Consider the following 17,763-nt stretch of genomic DNA (forward strand, 5'->3'; position numbering starts at 1 on the left):
CCTCCAAGTCCATTTCTGCAGAGCTGCTGCCCAGCCAGTCAGCCCCCAGCCCATACCATTGCATGGGATTGTTGTGTCCTAAGTGCAGGACTGCACCTGTCCTTGTTGCACCTCGTGAGACTTTTTTTTTTTTTTTGGCCCAATCCTCCAATTACTCAAGATCTTTCTGCTATACCCCCCAGCTTGGTGCCATCTGCGAATTTGCTGAGGGTGCACACCGTCCCATCTTCCAGCTCACTGATGAAAATACTGAACAAAACTGGCCCCAGGACTGCCCTCTGGGCCACTCCACTTGATACAAGCTGCCAACTAGACCTCGAGCCATTGATTGCTACCCGTTGAGCCCGATGATTCAGACAGCTTTTTATCCATCTTACAGTGCACTCCTCTAATCCATACTTCCTCAGCTTGCTTGTAAATATACTGTGGGAGACCGAATGAAAAGCCTTGCTCAAGTCAAGGTAGAGTATGTCCTCACATCCACAGAGCCAGTCATCTCATCACAGAAGGCAATCGGGTTGGTCAGGCATGACTTGCCCTTGGTGCATCCCTAATGACTGTCCTTAATCACCTTCTTCTCCAAGTGCTTAGAAATGGATTACTTGAGGATCAGCTTTATCATTTTTCTGGGGACCGAGGTGAGGCTGACTGCTCTGTAGTTCCCTGGTACCTCCTTCCCTTTCTTAAAGATGGACACTATATTTGCCCTTTTCCAGTTGTCCGGGACCTCCCCACAGTAGCCACGAGTTTTCAAAGATAATGGCCAGCAGTTTCATAGTCTCTAGGGTCAGAAGGGACCCGAGCAGATCATTACGCCCGACCCCCTGCCCTGTGCAGGAACGAGTGCTGGGATCATAATACCCCAGCCAGATATCTCTCCGACCTCCTCTTGAGATCGGAGAGCACCACCTCCCTTGGGAGTCCGTTCCAGAGCCTGGCAGCCCTAACCGTAAAGTAATGTCTCCTGATATCAAGCCTGAACCTGCTCAAATTTGTGGCCGTTATTCCTTGTTATCCGAGGTGTTGCCCGGGGGAACAGAGCCTCACCTATTTTCTGCTGGTCCCTCTGGTGAGTTTATGGCCACCAGATCCCCTCTCAGTCTCCTCTTGTGGAGGCTGAATAGATTCAGGCCCTTTAGCCTCTCCTCGTAGGACCTGCCCTGCTGCCCCCTGACCATGCGAGTGGCCTCCTCTGGACCCTCTCCATGCTGTCCACATCCCTCCTGAAGTGCGGCGCCCAGAACTGGATGCAGTACTCCAGCTGCGGCCTGACCAGTGCCGCATACAGGGGGAGGATCACCTCTTTGGACCTGCTCGAGATGCATCTGTGGATGCACGACAAGGTGTGGTTAGCTTTGCTGACCGCTTTCTCGCATTGGTGGCTCATGTCCACCCTGGAGTCAACAATGACTCCAAGGTCTGTTTCAGCCCTGTGTTGACCAGAAGGACATTCCCAGGCCCATAGGTGTGTTGCAGGTTCCTTCTCCGTAGATGCAGCACCTTGCACTTGTCTGCGTTGAACTCCATCCTATTCTCATCTCTGTAACCTGCCTAGATCTAGCTGGATTCTGTCCCTGCCCTCCAGTGTGCCCGCCTCGCCCCACATCTTTGTGTCATCAGCAAATTTGGACAGCGTGCTTTCCACACCCACCTCCAAGTTGCGGATAAAGCTGTTGAATAGCACAGGCCCGGGGACCGAGCCCTGGGGAACTCCACTGCCCACATCCCTCCAGTTCTGCAATCACATCAGCCAACTCCCTCAGCACCCTCAGATGCATCCCATCCAGCCCCACGGACTTGTACACCTCCAGCTTTTCTAAATAGTCCCAAACCTGTTCTTTTACCACTGTTGGCTGCTTATCTTCTCCCCAAACTGTGCGGCCCAGTGCAGAAGTTTGGGAGCTGACCTTGCTTGTGAAAACTAAGGTGAAAAAGGCACAGAGCACTTTGGCCTTTTCCTCATCATCTGTCACTAGGTTGCCTCCCCCACTCAGTAAGGGACCCACACTTCACCTTCCTCTTGTTGCTGGCATACTTATTGAAACCCTTGTTACCTTTCACGTCCCTTGCTAGCTGCAACCCCAATTGCACATTGGCCATCTTGACTTCATTCCTGCATGCCCAAGCAATGCTCTTATCCTCCTCCCTAATCATTTGTCCAAGTTTCCACTTCTTGTAAGCATCCTTTTCGTGTCTAAGCTCACTGAAGAGGTCTCTGCTAAGCCAAGCTGGTCGCTTGCCACATTTGCTAGTCTTCCTGCCTGTCGGGATGGTTTGTTCTTGTACCCTCAGTAAGATTTCTTTAAAGTACAGCCAGCTCTCCTGGACACCTTTCCTGCTCAGACTGGCCTCCTGAGTGAATACCAATTAACCCCTGTTTGTGAGCCATGGGTCAAGAAGAGCATGGCCCCTAGTTGTTCTCTCCAGCACTTGCACCAGGAAGTTGGCCCCAACTACTCAAAAACCTCTTAGATTGCCTGTGCACTGCTGTATTGCCCTCCCAGCAGATGTCAGGGTGATTGAAGTCCCCCATGAGAACCAGGGCCTGTGATTGGGAAATTTCCGCTAGTTGTTTGAAGACAGCCTCACCCACCACTTCCTCCTGGTCTGGTGGTCTATAGCAGACACCCACTACAACATCACCCTTGTTGCTCTCCCCTCCAACCCTAATTCAGAGACTCTCAGCAGGCCTCTTTCCAGTTTCATACTGGAGCTCTGAGCAATCATACAGCTCTTTTATGTACGGCGCAACTCCTCCTCCTCTTCTCTCCTGCCTGTTCAACATGTACAGTTTACACCCTTCCATGATCATGCACCGGTGCCTGGTTGAAACATTTCTCAATCCTGCAGGGACATGAGGTCAACCCATGCATTTCTATAGCAGGTTGTCTCCCCTGGTGTCCAGGAAGCTGCACCAGGTCCACCCCTATTAATTCCTATGGGAGATTGACCTGATGCTCAGCAAGCATTTTTCCAAGTCCTGCACAGACACCAGGTCAACCCTCATTTAATTTTGGTGTTTCCAAATTCCACGCACAGCAGACTTACCCCAAAATGGGTTTTGGAAAGCACATGGCAGGGCTTCAGCTCCTCGTAAGGCACGATGGGGACAGCACAGCATCTGGAAGCATTTTTCACCAACAGTTGACTTTTCTGCAAAATGCTTTGCTTCAGCTGATCCAGCATCTCTACCTATCTTCCCCTCTGCAGCTTGGGTGCAGAAGCCAGAGTGCTTGTGATTGCAAGGGAGAGCAGGGAGTAGGGCAGGTGCATCACCCCAGAGTCGTGTACTGCTTGTTCTTAGTGGCTTTGTGTGGGTTTGGTGGTGCTCTCAGGCTTGGGTGAGTCAGGAGGGCAATGCATGTCTTGTGCTCCACCTGTCCCCTTTGTAGCTGTAGGGACATCACACCCTCGGCGTGCATCATCTGTGTTCTCAGCAATGCAGGCAGAGCAATATCTGGGGACACACGACTTTCTCAGTTTGCACCTGAGCAGAGCATGTAGCGCACCTCCCATGGGACAGTTCCTTGGTCCTATTCCCAGGCCTGCTGCTGAGCTGCTCTTTGACCTGTGGCCTGCCCCTCCCAGCCTCAGTGCCTCCGTTTCCTCAAGCATACAGTGCAGTTGATGGCATTGTCCCTGCCTCATGAGGCTGCTGCTGTGTCACCTGGGGAAGCTGGATGTAAAAAGCTCTAGCTGCAAAAAGAAGCCATGGCCATGCATCAGGCTGATCCAGTGCAGCGGTGTATGGGCATGAACCTAAGACCGGGGCCTCTGGGGTGCTTCTTGGAAGCACCTGAGCTAACCGCTGTCCGGCTTGCTGCCCCCTGCCCAGATCGAGCGACACGACAACTGTGCCTACGACTACCTGGAGATAAGGGACGGCCCCTCTGAGTCGAGCAAGGAACTTGGCAGGTACTGCGGCTACGACAAGCCCGACGACATCAAGACCACTTCCAACAAGGTCTGGATGAAGTTTGTCTCGGACGGCTCCATCAACAAGGCTGGCTTCTCTGTCACCTTCTTCAAAGGTACTGCAAGAGGCAGCATGTCGGGGGACCTGGGGGAAAGGGGCCTTTCATTGAGAGCTTCCTTGGAAACCCACCTCCCTGGGGTGTTCCCTGCTAGTGGGCAGTGGCTCCTCGGGTTTCCTACTCCTTGAGAAAGTGGTCCCCAAGCCCTGCCTGGCTCCCCCCTATGTGGGATCCAAGTGTGATGCTCCCCGCCTGCTGGCCTGTGCTTCGGGTCCCCAGCAGCCCTGCCCCTGGCCCCCACCAACGCCTCCTGCCCTGGTCTGTTTTTTTCCCTACCCAGAGGCGGACGAATGCTCGCGCTCTGACAATGGCGGGTGTGAGCAGCGCTGCGTGAACACGCTGGGCAGCTACAAGTGTGCCTGTGACCCCGGCTACGAACTGGCTGCAGACAAGCGCCGCTGTGAGGGTGAGTGTTATGGAGCCGGGCATGCTGTGACCCCATGCATTAGCCTGGGAGCTGAGGTGGCACTTCCTTCCCTGTCCCTGGGCTCTGCCACCTGCACCAGTACCGTGCCCTAAGGATGGCAGGTGGGGGAAGGGAAACCCTGGCTAACACCATGCTTTCTTTCTTGCAGCTGCCTGTGGAGGGTTCCTCACCAAGCTCAATGGCTCCATCACCAGCCCTGGCTGGCCAAAGGAGTACCCGCCAAACAAGAACTGTATCTGGCAGCTGGTGGCCCCGACCCAGTACCGCATCTCGTTGAAGTTCGACTTCTTTGAGACAGAAGGCAACGATGTGAGTCCCCATCCCCACCTCCTGTGCTGGTCGGGGCAGGGCCACTCCCTTGCTCTCTGTGGCCTGGCTATGCAGGGCAGGTGCCACTTGGCCTTGGGGAGTGGAGGATAGCTTTGCTAGGGGAGGCCTGTTGCATGCTGGTGCTGCATTTGGACAGCACCAGAGATCCCAATTGGTGATGGAGCTCTTGGAGACAGCCGGGGCACCTCATGCACTCAGGGGGTCAGTTGCAGGGGTGCAAAGCCCCTACACTGTGCCGGTCCCTGCCTGCATGAGGACTCTGCACAGTGACCCGCCATCAGTGAGCCCTGGGCTCAGTGCAGCTGTGCCGCTTACCCCCACGGCCCATGTCCTCCCACCCTGCTCCAGCACATCTCCTGGCTCTGTTCCCTGGCAGGTGTGCAAGTATGACTTTGTGGAGGTGCGCAGCGGGCTGACGGCCGACTCCAAGCTGCACGGGAAGTTCTGCGGGGCTGAGAAGCCAGACGTCATCACCTCCCAGTACAACAACATGCGCATCGAGTTCAAGTCCGACAACACAGTCTCCAAGAAGGGCTTCAAAGCCCACTTCTTCTCAGGTAGAGCCGCCGGCTGGCAGCATGAGTGCCCTCGGTGCCTCCTGTCCCTCCAACACCATCTCTAACCCCTTCTAGCCTCTTCCCTGCACCTAGAGCCTGCAGTCCCTAGGCTCTTCTGCCGGAGGGCACTGCACACTGCTCCTTCGCCCTCGCCACCCTGGCTCTGCTGCAGCTGAGAGCAGGCGGGCACAGGCTCGGGTGGTGTCCTTGGCACTGGTTCTGCTGCCCCCCAGCCACACGGGCAGAGCATTGGCCCAAGATCCCAGCCAGAATAAAGTCCCCTGCTTAGGGACATAGGTTCTGAACCAGCAACGGCCCCTGGACAAGCATCTCCCTGCGATGGACGGAGGCTCCATCCACCGGGGGTTCGTGCCTTGGTGTCAGTGCACACCGTGCCGTGTGCAGGCCACCTCGTGCTCATGTCCTGGTGTAAATCTGGAGGAAAACAGCTGACGGACTGGCTCTAGTTTTACACCAGTGCAACGGAAGTAGAAATCCAGCCCTCGAGTGCTTGCTGCTGGCTCTACCCCGTAGGCTGCAGCTAAGCAGCCCCCTGACTGTGCAAGCTGGGAGGTGATTGCAAGCTGGAGGAGTGACTGCTCCTGATGAGGAAAGACTGGTCTGGGGTCATATAGGTATTGAGTGTCCAGTCGGCTGTAGCTGCAGACAGAGCTTCGTAAGTTGTAAGGACAGGGGAGAGCAGCATTCGCCTTGCTGTTTAAGAAACAGGGCTCTGCAAAGTCAGCCGGGTCTCAGCACCGCTGCAGATCAGGCCTCATATGCCCACATGCTTGCACTGGCATCTGCTAGTATTATTGCAAACTGATTAGGAGGAGCAGCAGTGGGAGCATGGAGGAAACTCCTCTTGGGGCCAAGCTCCCATGCACTGGGTGCTGTACAAATATAAGATGAGGTCCCTGCCCCAAAGAGCTGGCAGTGTAAAGTGATGAGCAGTGCTCGCTCCTACCCCTGAGGGTCCCTGGAGCTCCCTCCCTCCTAGGCACTGCATCCTCTAGCGTGGTTCTCTTGTAACCGCCTCAAGGGCTCTGCCGCCCTGCGCTCTCTGCTCCTCCCCTTGTGCTGTGGGTGCCTCCACCGTGCCTCTTCCACTCTGCCTGGCCCCGCAGTGCATCCCACTCTCCAGCTTGGCTTGGATGATGCCACCTTCTGCTCCGTGGCCACCCTGCACGCCCCTCCAGCTGCTGTGCTTAGGATGGCAAAGTCCCAGTTCTCCTCCTCTGCTTGCCAGCAGCCCTGCTCTTCCTCTGCTTGCTGGGGCCTGCACTCACCTAGACGGGGCTAAAAATTTCCCTTCCTCTCCTAGAGGTGTAACAGCACGGTGGCATGGAAAGGTGGTCCGGCCTTTTGCCTTGGGTGTGCAGTGTCATGGGCATCCAGGAGGGCGCTGCCTGTAGCAGTGGGGCAGGTTAGCTGTGGCACAGGTGGGATTTGTCCTGTAGTCCCTGAGGGGAAGGATCTTGTCTGGCTGTCCAACCTTGATGCCCCTGGGGCCTTTCCGTTCAAGCAGACAGAAAACGTTGGGATGGACTCAGTGAAAACCATTACCTGCTTATTGCCTGTGTGTTGTGCGTCTCTTTCTCTCCCCTGTGCCCACGTGCCCGACGCTGTGCGTGCCTTTTGGAAACCCTTTTGGCCAGCCCATTTCGAAAGAAGTACTTATTGGCAACTCCTGCAGCTGATGTGCATCTGTGCTCCACATGCCTGGGCCAAGGAAGGAGGCTGATTCATACCAGCCTGGAAGCCCAGTCAGGACAGGGTTTCTGTGAAGGGCTGGTCTGAAAGCATGTGGGGAGCCGCACAGTGTGTGCTTACGCTCTGTCCAAGCACACAGGATTGCAGCATGTTTGACGTGAAGCTGGGCGGGGAAGGGTTTTAGCATACACCGCGGGGCTTTCCTGCCTTGCGGCTTGAGAAAGAAGAGTGAGGGCAGCAAACTCTGAGAGGCCCGATGGTTTCTGCCTGGCCTGGACAACTCTCTCCATGGGCCGTCTGGCCCTCTGAGCTGGGAGAGTTGCCTCCAGCTCTCGACGGGCATCCTGCACCCCAGTGCTGCAGCACGGGGCCATCCCACGAGCCCCCCAGGCTTCTGGTAGCTCCAACAAAATGCCTGTCACTTATGGGTTTCTGCCCCCAGCTGGAATGAACCAAGAACCAGTGGCAGCCCACTTCTGGCATAGTACTTTTGCTTCATCTTTTTAAATAAAAACAAGGCAAGTAAGGGTACCCGGCCCTCAGGAACTGCTGCCAGCCCGCACAGAGCCACCTTGGATAAGCCTCCAGCCCAGCAGCCTGCAGCATCCCAGAGGCACCCAGGTAAGTCTTTCCCTCCTACCCCTCTGCTTTGCCAAAGGCCCCAATGGTATTTTCCTTTGTCCCCTGAGGTTAGTCTTGCTGCGTGAAACCCCCAGCCCCTGCAGAGTTAACAGGATGGTGGATGTTGGCTTTGGTCGAGTCAGGATCTCGCCCCTTATCATCAATGGGGATGCAGCTGCAGTATCAGATCCTTGTCAGGGTCCTTCTCAGCCTCCTGGCATGTCTGGTCTTTGCTCTCCACCCCTGTTGTGGAAGAGCAGCATCCTCCTGACATCCCACCAGCCTGAAAGGTGATCCCAGACCCATGGCAGCCACTCAGCACCCTCTTCTGCCAGCCACGGCAGCTGGTGAATCGCAGGTGGCTTCCCAGCGAGGCTTCACAACATCCCATTGCTTTGCTCCTTGAATTGAGAATTACTAAGGGGGTTACAAGAGCATCCCTTCTCTCTGTCTCTACCCAGGTTGCTGCAGTTCCCAGTTGGCAGGAAGAATCTGGAGGTCACAGGACAGACTTGGATCACCCCATGCACCCTAGTGCTTTCTCTTTCTGCTAATTATCCAGGGCGGCCCTGGTCAGCTCCCAGACATTTGCTTTGTCGGGTTACTGTCTTCTCTAAATTTGTCCCCATTCCCTCAGGCTCCTGTTCCTATTCATAGCCCATTAACACTCTGCCTTCAGACTAGAAACAAATGCATTCCCCTGGCATCCTGCCTGCCCCACGAGAAAATCCTTCCACCTCTGAGCCTGGAGCTTGCCTCATGGGCTGCTTCAGGAGAAGGGGGACCATCAAGATGGCAGGAGATGGAGTGTCCTGGGAGCCCCCCAAGGAAGAGCTGTTTGGGAGGAGAATTGGCTCCGCAGCTGGACGTGGATACGTGCATTCAGCAAGAGCCTCCGCAGAGATGAAACGGCTGCTCTGCAGCTTGTCGAGCAAGCACAGAGGGAACCTTTTCCTCTGAAAGCCCCAGTCCGTAGCCCTGTAGCAGGATTCCCATCCTCCGGACTTGGTCACAAGAGGCTTGCTCAGGTGAGTCCCCCTTTTAACATCTGTTCCACTCTGCAGAACTGCTGATATTTGGGAGCCGGCAGTGGGGTGTCTTGGGGCTTGGTGACCTCTGCAGCTCGTCGCTCCTATTGTGCAGTGCCTTATCTGCCTAGAGGTGGCTGCATTACTACCACAGGTGGCCCTGACTTAAGAAAGTTTAACTGTGAGCTCTTCTGTACTATGGATGTCAGGGCAGCTTGAGCATAGGCCGTGCAGTGAAGGTGTGTTCTTGGGTCAGCTCCAGGAGTGCACATACAGGCAGATCTGACCGTGCTGGCAGTGTGTGTTTGGGGCCTAATCCTTTATGATCGTTCTGGCCACATCTGGGAAGCAGAGTGGAGCTTGTGGTTTGTGTGGTCCTGGGCTGGGGCTGTAAGACATCACCGCCATGTATTTCCCACGCTGCAGGTGATGGAATAAACAGTTGCTGAAGACGACATTTCCGTAGGCTCTTTTCCTATACAAATTCTCTCTCTTTTGTCTCCCCAGCCCAGGTGCCCTCTGCTTCCTTCAAAAAGGGGGCTTGCTGCATATGCTGTCTCTTGCAATAACTATGTCAGAGCCCCAGCTTCAACTGAAACTCCTCTGCCCTGCTCTGCTCGCTGCCCAGCCAGTTAAAACCCACCCTCTAGTCACGGACTGGCCTTTCCAGGTGCCTCCTTACCAGTCTGCAGGCTCCAAGCTAACCTGTCTGGCTGCACACACCAGTGGAAGAGCAGGACAATGGGAAACACCTTCCGTTACCTGGAAGCATGGAGGGTTGTACTCACCCCTCCTGCACCTGTCCCTGACAGCAGACAGGCTTGTAAGCATGACTTGAACATGCAATGCACTGAACAGGAGCCCATGCAGGTCTGAATGCAGTCACCTCAATGCAGCCCTTGGGAAAGGTCTCACACACAGACGCATCACTTCGCAGGGGCAGCAAGCGCACTCACGGCACAGCCATGGGACTCGTCATTTGTGCAACAGTAAGTGTCGGAGGGTCTAGCCAAAATCAGGGCCCCATGCAGCACGCACAGAGCAAGGGGCTTACTGTGCCCCAAGGGGCTCTGCATCTAAGCAGACTGAGGAGAGACTGTCAAGCTCCTGTTCTGCAGGTGGGCAAAGCAAGGCGCAGAGCAGTGATATGACGGGCCCCGGGGCCACTGGTGAGTCTCTGGGTTGTGCTGGAAGTCCGTCCCAGCCCTCTTGACTTCCTGCAGTGACGAGACCAGCCTTTTGGTGAATTAGGAGTCGGTTCCCAAATGCCACTACTGACTAGGGGTGTGGGCTATGCACATGCTATTTGCTCAGCTACCTGGCAGTGTGCGTGGCCTTGTATGGGACTAAAGAGATTGACAGGCCCAGCGAGCGTATTGTGTGAACAGGCAGAGCACACAGGAGCTTATCGAGAGAGCTGGGATCGTGGCTTGCTTACAGCTCTCTTTTGCTTTGCAATCAGCCCATCTTCAGTGGAGATCTCCAAGGGTTCAGCTGTCTTACAGTAGAAGCTGAGGCCACAGTCTTGTTATAGTGACTGCTGCAGAGGCCCCTGGGAGACCTGCTCCTGCATAGGGATCCCCGTCTCTGAGAGATGAGGTAAAGATAGAAGAGAGCAAGTGCAAGGTCCTGCAGCCAGCCAGGCACGAGCTGGAAGAGAGCTCAGCTCCTCTGACTCCCAGTACAGTGCCCACCCAGAAGCCCTCCCTGCTTCTGGGCCTGTCCTGCAGCCCAGGGACTCACCTGTAAAAGTCACCTCGCTTCCTTGCCTGGAAGCATATGGGGAAGCCTCAATAACCAGCCATCCAACACCACAAGAAGACATCACTTTGCATGGGCTCAGCCCTTCTCAGTGGCAAGTCCTCCCAGTGCCAGTTGCCGCCAGGGTCCAGCAGTGCAGAGGTAAGTAGGGAAAGCAGCACCCCTCACCCACCCAGCTGGCCTCCTCCACGCAGCATCCCAGCCAGGGCCCCCAAAGCCTCAACAGCTATCCCTCAGATATCGTCTTCCAAAGCCTCCCCCGAATTTGGGCTCTCCAGACCTCAGGCAGCTCTCCTTCCTTCCCTTGCAGCTGGCCTTTCCCTGAAGATACTCCCACCACCTTCAGCAACCATTTGGCATTTGCATTGGCTTTCACAGGTGAAACCTACTCAAGACTGTCTTTGACCCATAGCTTGAGAGAGAGCATTTGCTCCCAGCACTCTCTTCTCTCTCCATCCTCCCTAGAGTCTGCCAGGCCACTTCTGCCTCCCCACATCCTCCTCTATGCAGGGCTAGCACTGTGTTAGGCCAGTGGGAGTATGACCACAGGGAAAAGGAGGCTGTGCTTCTGCCCTAGGAAGGGGTTGAGGTTTGGGCTGAGCGTGTGCCTTGTAGGGCCACCCGTCACTTCACACTAGTGCTGTAGGTTGCTGTACGAAGCCCCGGGAGCAGCCCTGCAGCGTGGCCGCGGCTTCTGGTAGATGTTGACACCTCTCCCGCGTGCTATGCCTCTCCTGTTGTTTGGCAGCGGTCGCTGGGTGTTCATCTGTGCCTGTGCTTCCCCTTCCAGCTGCCTCTCTGTGATATGTGCTGTTGAGTATGGCCTTCTCTCTGCATGCCCCACCACCCCGGAGTTTGCTTCTGTTCCTTGGTCTCCACCTCCCCTTCTGGGCACAGCGACGTGGATACATTTTCATTTGCTTTCTCTCTCTCCTCTTCCTTCTTTCTCTCTCATTCCAGAAAAGAAGCAGCAGCAGCATCCGTCGAAAGGGCGCCTGCCTGTCTCAAAACCACGTGGGCAGAAAAGACCTCGAGCCCCTTACTGAAGCCGGCTAAGCCCTCTCTTGTTTCTCAGGAACACCACTGCCCCTCCGATGGGTCCAGGCCCCTCCTTCCACGGGAGCGGGACCCTCGGTCCTTCAGTTCTGTCTCCAGCTGGGAGCTGCACCACCCAGGAGGCACAATGGGCTCCTGAATTCCTTGCTTGACAGAACTGGTTGTCGGCCTTTTTTTTTTTAATTTTATTTTTTATTTTTTTTGAACCCCCACCCCACCCTCCGCCAATTGTTTTTAGACTTTCCTCTGGTTTATCATTGGCCAGCTGACCTTGTCTCCAATTTTTTTTATTGTGTCTGTGACATTTCCTGTTGATAAGTAAAGAGGGACCCTGTGTCCTGCTCTTTCTTGCACCTTTTGTTGTCTGTGTGTCTGTTTTCTACCTTCCCACCTGTCCAGTAAGCAGGTAATGGTTGTGTCCTCTCTGTGTGTGTGTGTGTGTGTGTGTGTGTGTGTGTGTGTGTGTGTGTGTACATACATACGTGTGTGTGTGTGTGTGTGTGTGTGTGTGTACATACATACATACATATCCTGAGCCGGTTCAGGAGCTCTGAGTAGCAGGACAACCCAAGCTGGTGTTAGTGGCTAGGGAGTAGGATGTGGACACTGCTCTCATCATTTATCTCGCTGAAAAGACATTTGTGCCAGAGCTGGGGTGGCAGGGAGTTGGGTCCTGTTGAGTGATGTCCACCCCAGTCACTGGGCTGTGAACCGTAACAGCACGCAGTTTTGTTCAGGGGCCTCCTGTGCTAGGGGCAGCTCGTGGGCAGCAACCTGGTCATGTTCCCCAACCCCTCGGGGCCAGTCCTGCCCTGCTGACCCCCAAGGCCTCTCTCTGCTTCTCCACAGACAAAGATGAGTGCTCCAAGGACAACGGTGGGTGCCAGCACGAGTGCCTCAACACCTTTGGCACCTACATGTGCCAGTGCCGCAGCGGCTTTGTGTTGCATGACAACAAGCATGACTGCAAGGAAGGTAGGTCTGGCCCCCAGGGAAGAGTCCATTCCCCCCCATGCTTTCGTGGCTCTGCAGGGCTCCACAGGTCTTGCTCCAGGTTGGCGAGCGGTGCCAGGGCAGAGCAGCAGAGCTGTCTGGTCTGGGGGGGACAGGGACGGGCCCCCCACCTTTGGCAAAGCTGACCCTTGGGATCCTCTCCTTGCAGCTGGCTGTGACCACAAAGTGACATCCATCTCGGGCACCATCACCAGCCCCAACTGGCCCGACAAGTACCCGACCAAGAAGGAGTGCACGTGGGCACTGACAACTACCGCTGGGCACCGCATCCAGCTGGTAATGTGTGCTGCCGTGGAAGAAGCTACCTGCCATATCATGACCCCTCCCATCCCCATGCCCCACGGAGGGCTGCAGCAACCTTGCCTGCCCACTCCGCTCCAAGCATGCAGCCTCCATGGTGGACTCTTAATCCCTAGCACACTGGGGCGGAGGGGCCAGTTATGCAGCAACGTCCTCGGGGGAAGTTCGCCACTCTCCCGGCTCTGAAAGTAGCCAAATGAGCTTGGGGTTGGTTGCTGACATGGTGGCACTGGCTCAGCAGGTCGGTCACCCACACGTAGCCAAACACAGGCCCTGCCAGCCTGGCCGGAGATGTGCTGCCTGGGCAGGGGGGCTCCCATGGCCTGCTCCCCAGGCTTAGGGAAACATCAGTGCTCTGCCACTGACTATGGATAGAGATTAATTTCCTTCTCTGTCTTCCCTTCCTCCTAGACCTTCACAGAGCTGGACATCGAGAGTCACCAGGAGTGCACTTATGACAACCTGGAGGCTTACAACGGGAAAGACGCCAAGGCCCCTGTCCTGGGCAGGTTCTGCGGGGCAAAGAAACCGGAGCCCATCCTGTCCACGGGCAACAAGATGTTCCTCAAGTTCTTCTCCGATAACTCAGTCCAGAGGAAGGGCTTTCAGGCCAGCCACACGACAGGTGCCTGGGGATTTGCTTAGCATGGGCTCTGCTCGTTGGGCAGCCGGGCTTGTAACATGCGGGGAGGGTTTTGGTACCATCGGGTCGGATGCAAGGCTCTGTTCAAGCAAGCAAGGGGCTGTTTTGCTCCTGATCCTTTCAGGGGCGTGGTTCTCACTGCCCCTGAACCCAGGCTTTACGTGATGGCCTCTCTGTGCTCCCCCCCACCCCTCACCCGCAGCCGTGTGTGTGTGTTCTCACTTGAAGTGTGCGGGGGCCAGATGCGAGCGGAGGTGAAAACCAAGGACCTGTACTCACACGCGCAGTTTGGAGACAACAACTATCCGAGCGGCACAGACTGCGAGTGGGTGATCATGGCGGAGGAGGGCTATGGGGTGGAGCTCATCTTCCAGACCTTTGAGATCGAGGAGGAGGCGGACTGCGGCTATGACTACATGGAGCTCTTCGACGGCTACGATGGCTCGGCCCCGCGCCTGGGCCGCTACTGCGGCTCTGGGGTAAGCTCCCGCTCCGGGCACCCTCTGCACGGGGCAGCGTGAGCTGTGAGATAACAGGGCATTGTGCCAAGGCACCCAGATGCCCCGGTGTTGGGTGCCCGGGTTAAGAGCCTGTGAGTAGCCCACGGGAATGAATGAGAGGGAAAGGGGTGAGGCAGCCCTGGGCTGGGAAGGAAGTTGGGGAGTTTGGGGCAGGGCATTGCCACTCAGCCGAAGCAGCCTCCTGGATGAAGCCACCTTTCTGAGCCACCCAGCCTCTGCCCTGCGTCCACCTTGCTCTGCTGGGGTAGCAGCAGACTTCCGGCTCAATCAGCTGGCCCAGGCCCGACCCAGACACTCCAGGGGACCCCGTGGGCTTTTTCCCTTGCATGCTTATGCAGTCACCCCCTGGCCTCTTGCCCTGAACAGCCCTCCCTGCTGTGTTGCCTCCCACCAGCCCCCCGAAGAGGTCTATTCGGCGGGAGACTCGGTGATGATCAAGTTCCACTCGGACGATACCATCAACAAGAAGGGCTTCCACCTGCGGTACACCAGCACCAAGTTCCAGGACACGCTGCACACACGGAAATGACAGCCCCATGCCACGAGGCGCCCCGGCGCCCCCAACCCCGGAGACGCGGTCCTCTCTGGAGTGGAACAAATGCATGTGGGGGGCGGGAGCAGACCGGATGGAGGAACACACAGGAAACCTCAGCACTCAGACACACGCCGAGGCCTGGCTGGGAGGCACGGCCAGTCCCTCGCATGGACGCTGTCAGGTCGGAGCTGGGGGGGGTGGCTCTTTCTTTAAACGTTCGTTCTGGTGCCTCTTCAGCCTTGGGAAGCTGGGCACCAGCCAGGCCAGGAGTGAACATCCTCCTTAACCACTTTGCCACCCCTGATTTCTGAATTGATTGCACCCCCAGCCCCTGCCTGCCTCTCCCTGCCCCACTCTCTGCCTCCCCAGAGGTGCTGCTTAGTGCAAGAAAGTCCAGCGTGTCTGGCAGACCTTGTCTTGTATGAAGGCAACCAAGCCGGTCTCAGCTGAGCTCTCTGAATGTACAGGCCCGAGCCCAAGGAGCCTGCCGCCCACGCCCTGAAGGTGCTCTTTATCTCTTGTAACGCTGTAATAAATACTCTCTCTTGTACTTGTCTGGGGGCAGCTGCCAGCCTCTCTCCCTCTCCATGGCTTGGGATTTGTTGTGCGTTATGATGGCTTTTCCCAGCAGGATGTACCTGATCAGGTTGGAGGGGTTTTGCATCTCCAAAACGTGTGGCTTGCTCGTTTTGACCATCCGATTTCAAGTCATGGTGTCGCCTGCTCCAGTCCTGGTGACAGCGCTGGAGATGCCCAGAGAGGACCGGGCCCTGCTCACTGAATCGGGGTCTAATAATTGGGATGGGAAGTGTGATGACCCAAACCCCCTGGGGCTTCCCTGGTGCATGCCTGCTCTCCCCTTGTAAAGTTGCTGGGGTCCTCCGTCTCCTGGCCCCCTGCGCTGCCACTGGCAGGTGCTGTCAGCCATGCCTGGCAGAGTATCCTCTGTCAGTGAGACCCCCGTGTCTCATCTCCCTGCTTTCCAGTGGCTTCCTGCCCTGCCTCCTTCATAGCCCTTGAGCATCATCTAGATGCACCCAGCTGGGATCCCTTTTCCTGCAGAAAAAAATCCAGGAGTCTTCTTGCCTGCCCCTCCTCTGACATAGCTGGAAATCTGGAGTCACTCAAATTGAGGCAAAGCGTTTGCCCCCATAGATTGGAAATAAGGGGAGGAGAAAAGACCTTGCATGTTTGGGATCAGATTCGACTTGGCACGCCTCTTTTTAAACCTGAGCCTGGGCTTCAAGTCTTGGCTGAACAGGACTAGGCTTGGGGCAGCACTTGGGTAGGCTTTCCATTGCTCTCTGGAAATCCAGCTGGTCCGCAAAGTATTTGTCTTAGTGTTTTGATGAATCAAGGCCCAGGGAGAAGAGGACAGCCTCTCTGAATCATCTCTAGTGAGTACCTTTTCCCTAAACGGGATGGCAGGCAAATCCTACATGGCAATTAAACCCCTGGAGGCCTGCTTTTGCAGACCTTGAGCATTTGTTGCCTATGAGAAGGAGTGTTCAAGCCCTGGCCCTTTGGCAGGAGGCAGACAGCCTGGAAACAGAGGTACAGATCTCTAGGTCAAACGTGTGCTTGGAAAAAGCCCGAACCCATGGACAGACCCTCCGCCCCCAGCCCAGGCAGTCTACGGAGACCAGCTCTGTCCTGTGCTTTGTGGCGGGCACCTGGGAAGAAAAGCTGAGCCCTGGAAGCATTTCCGACCCTCCTCCTGCCCGCCCAGCAAAATCCAGGAGCACAGGCCGTAGCTGCACGTGACCACCCAGCAGCGAGCCTTGCCCCTGTCTACCTGCCTGTCTGGTCTGTCCATTGCTTTACAAGCTGCTTCATAAGGGCTTCTGCTGCAGCTGGAGCTGGAGCTGGTCTGGGCAGTTCTTGTTAAAATGGCCTTTGGTGGTGCATCAGCATCAGGGTGCTTTGCAGGCACAGAGCTCTCTTCTCTTTCAAAGGGTATCTCAACCCTCTGTCGAGAAACTCTCCCGGGCCTGGGATGGCGTTGTGGTCAGGACCTTGCAGAGCAGCCAGCCCTGGAGTAACCCAAGGGGCCTGGGCCCCTATCAGGAATGTGGCTCGCTCAGCTTCAAGGCCCTGCTTGGCCATTCCCCAGCATCCCAGGAGAGTACCTGAACCACCTGGCTGCTGGCGACGATGAGCTCTTCCACCCTACACAGATAATTCGGTATTCAGCGGGCCAGAGAGAGGAGTCCCCTGTGCTACTTACACTGGCTTTGTGTATCAAAGTGAATGACCCTGGGCTCAGACAGATCTGCATTTACCCTGGGGTAACTCCTGTAGTAGACAGCTGTTATCATGCCTTGCCACGAGGTGGCAGGGGAGCAGGTAATATCCTTTAGCAAGCAGGCACCTGAGATGGATGTCAGAAAGGGGCTGTCCTAGCCGAGATGCATTGGATAGGTAAGTTATCAGCCTTTTCTCATAACTGCAACCCTCTTTGCATCCAATCCAGATTGACCTGAGGCCCCTTCTCACTTAGGAGTGGGACAAAGGCCAGGTGTCCCCAACTTCTCCAATACCTGGTTGTGACCCTGAGCTGGGGAAGCCCTGGAGCGAAGCACTCCCTGGAACAGCACCCATCGCTGAACCCTGCAGCTGAGGGGTTCATCCTACAGCCACCCTGCCTTGGAGGTGTCTGATGGCAGCCCTGCTACGAATCGTGCCTATGACATCAGCCGAGCAGCTGCCGATGTCACAGGAAACCCAGCAGCAGGCAGGCCGGTTGGCCCGGAGATGGTCAGGTAAAGGGAAAGCAAGCAGCATGAGACTCAAGGAGGGAAAATGGAAGGACATACACTACACCCCAAGGCAGCTCTCGAAGAAGATAGGAGTCACCTACTCCATGGCCCAGTTCATTGTGCAGAGCTGCCGCCAGCCCTGCCAGGCCATGTCTGGCTGGCACTCGGCCTGCGTGCACCCAGCGCCTGGGAGATGGACCAGGAGTGGCTCCAGGTCCCCGTGCACGCGTTATCCTAGGAGCGGGGGAAGAGCCCAGGACAGAACGGACTCTGACGTCGCTGTGACTTCGTGCAGCAAAGCCGAGGAGGGTGCAAGTGAGCGTGTTGCCCCTTTGACATCAGATGCCGTGAGTGTGCAGCCAGCAGCTGAGACAGGCGAGTCTGCCATCTCTTCCCTTCGTGTCTGTGCAAGATCTTACTGCAAGAGCACACCTCCAGGCTCCCCTGCACGCAGACCCCGGTGG

At 56.2% G+C, this 17,763-nt stretch overlaps 1 protein-coding gene and 1 long non-coding RNA gene across 3 annotated transcripts in view; both read left to right on the forward strand.

Annotated features, from left to right (window-relative positions):
• BMP1 (bone morphogenetic protein 1) overlaps positions 1-15,096 on the forward strand; it is a 66,381-nt gene extending 51,285 nt beyond the window's left edge. Inside the window, exons 12-20 of the mRNA XM_090051181.1 lie at positions 3,836-4,031; positions 4,315-4,440; positions 4,610-4,770; positions 5,168-5,348; positions 12,377-12,502; positions 12,690-12,817; positions 13,253-13,466; positions 13,713-13,963; positions 14,400-15,096. Of these exons, the coding sequence (XP_089907307.1) occupies positions 3,836-4,031; positions 4,315-4,440; positions 4,610-4,770; positions 5,168-5,348; positions 12,377-12,502; positions 12,690-12,817; positions 13,253-13,466; positions 13,713-13,963; positions 14,400-14,534 (1,518 nt within the window). The 3' untranslated portion in view covers positions 14,535-15,096. The remainder of the gene's footprint in view (positions 1-3,835; positions 4,032-4,314; positions 4,441-4,609; positions 4,771-5,167; positions 5,349-12,376; positions 12,503-12,689; positions 12,818-13,252; positions 13,467-13,712; positions 13,964-14,399) is intronic.
• On the forward strand, positions 5,357-11,989 carry LOC149862330 (uncharacterized). Of its 2 annotated transcripts, XR_016442909.1 has the most exons (4): positions 5,357-7,682; positions 8,144-8,710; positions 9,218-10,612; positions 11,432-11,989. It is a non-coding gene; the product is annotated as an uncharacterized LOC149862330 (long non-coding RNA). The 2 variants fall into 2 exon arrangements; XR_016442908.1 differs by having other exon boundaries at positions 5,357-8,710.
• Positions 15,097-17,763: the final 2,667 nt, after the last annotated feature.

This window comes from Crocodylus siamensis, chromosome 6, assembly GCF_052110815.1.
Source record: "Crocodylus siamensis isolate JL-2025a chromosome 6, ASM5211081v1, whole genome shotgun sequence".
NCBI lineage: Eukaryota > Metazoa > Chordata > Crocodylia > Crocodylidae > Crocodylus > Crocodylus siamensis.